Consider the following 1,771-nt stretch of genomic DNA (forward strand, 5'->3'; position numbering starts at 1 on the left):
AATATAAGTAGCATGACAGGAAAAAAAAAACAAGAGCAAGACCCTGGATAGCCATGCAGAAGAAATGAGGCTTCAGCAATCTGTGAAAAGACAAGGGTGAAAAAAAATGTGGTGAAAACCAGAAAGGTCCTTCCCCCCACCCTAATGTATACATTCTTTGTGTTGTTTCCTTCATTTTATTATTTTTTAGGCATATAGAAACAAAAACTTGGCCCATAAAGCTAACAATTCCACGCTCATCAACAGTTCTGTTAAACTACCAGCAAATGCTTTACATCAAAACCCCAAATGAGATGGGTATTTCCTGCCAGCCTAAAGGGAAAAGCCATAGTTTCCTTGGAATTTCTCCTTTAAAGAAGAATCTGTTTTTAAAGTTTGTTCAGTACCCTTTCATATATTCTTGCAACTCAGTTTTGTGTCACAACCCAGAGGTTGGGAAACACTGTCCTAGGACCCACTTGTTACCACAAAGGTTCCAGAAGTGACAAACATATTTCTATTCTGCTGGCTACCTGTTCAGCTCCTCCTCCTGGCTGACCATTTCTACTTCAGAAGACACAATCCTTCATAATACACAATGCCTGTGGGAGTCTGGTGATAGTTTCTTCTGCTTAACTTCTTCTCTGTTGCTTTTAAGGTGATTTACACCTTTTGGTACAAGGACATACTATGTCCTTGCTCTTCCCTTGTTCAGAGAGAGCAAGATGCAGGGAAAGGTTATGTGGCCCCCATAACTTTGAAATCTTTACATTCTTAATTATCTTCATTTAAAATTTTAATTCTGGAAACATTGTTCAAAACTGGTGTCTCATTTACTTTAAAATACATTTCAGACGGAAAATGTGATATTTAATTTCAAATCTTTCTCCATTTTGCAGGAACAAATAAAACTGACATACTAAAATCTACTTTGAAAACGCATTGAAGGTTTCTCCAGTGTGAAGTTGAACACATAAAGAACCTTTGTTGTGCATCCGAATATAAGATCTGAAGCAAAAATGTCCTGTATAGATCCTTATCAGTACATTATGGTAAGTCCATTTGACTTTCATATGTGAATTGTGTTGTGCAGCAAATTCTGTGAGCATGTAGTGTTAATTTTGTCATAGAACTTGAGGGACACAATATAAAAAAGGAAAATTGGATCTAAATAAAAATAGATTTGGAAACATTTTGTGTTTAATGAAATTTCATGGATATTATGAATGTTTCAAAATACCTAATTTGATCATTTATGAGAAGAGGCTTTGACAAATGTTACTCTTAGCTAGTAATAGTACAATGATCATAACTTCAGTGACTATAGGAGCCAAGACTTATAATATTATTTCATTATATTAATTTATCATAAATTGGTTCTCAAAGGCTGAGTACAGGCATTCAAGGAGGTTAGGGGGAGGTTAGATTGAATTAAATGTGGTCACCTGATCTCAGATAAGTAGAGAGGGGTCTAGCAGGGAGGGGTTAGGGTGATTGGGGGGCGAATAAGCTCTGGAGGTGAATGGGGCATCTGTGGGGGAATCAGAGGGGTAAGCAGCATCTATGGGAGGTTGGGGGAATTAGCAGTGTCTGTGGGGGGGGAGGGATCAGGGAATCGGGGGGCAACATCCATGGGGGAATCAGGGAGATTGGGCGTCTTCAGAAGGAATCACGTTCCCAGGGTGGGAGAGGAGCAGAGTCTGTGGGAGGTATTGAGGGGACCAAAGGAGTCTGTGGGAGGGATCAGGGGGATAGGCAACATCTGTGGGAGTGATTGGGGGCAGGTGGGATT

General features: G+C 39.6%; 1 protein-coding gene across 2 annotated transcripts in view; it reads left to right on the forward strand.

The window, feature by feature from the left end:
* Positions 1–1,771, forward strand: part of PLA2G4A (phospholipase A2 group IVA) — a 140,168-nt gene that overhangs the window by 29,876 nt on the left and 108,521 nt on the right. Inside the window, exons 1-2 of one of the 2 annotated variants that reach the window (XM_019501734.1) lie at positions 497–637; positions 879–1,031. In XM_019501734.1, coding sequence (XP_019357279.1) covers positions 999–1,031 — 33 coding nt within the window. In that variant the 5' untranslated portion in view covers positions 497–637; positions 879–998. Of the gene's footprint in view, positions 1–496; positions 638–878; positions 1,032–1,771 lie in introns of those variants that run through there. The other variant, XR_002094706.1, reaches the window with a different exon arrangement.

This window comes from Gavialis gangeticus, unplaced genomic scaffold (genome assembly GCF_001723915.1).
Source record: "Gavialis gangeticus isolate Ggan-Ray unplaced genomic scaffold, GavGan_comp1, whole genome shotgun sequence".
Classification (NCBI taxonomy): domain Eukaryota; kingdom Metazoa; phylum Chordata; order Crocodylia; family Gavialidae; genus Gavialis; species Gavialis gangeticus.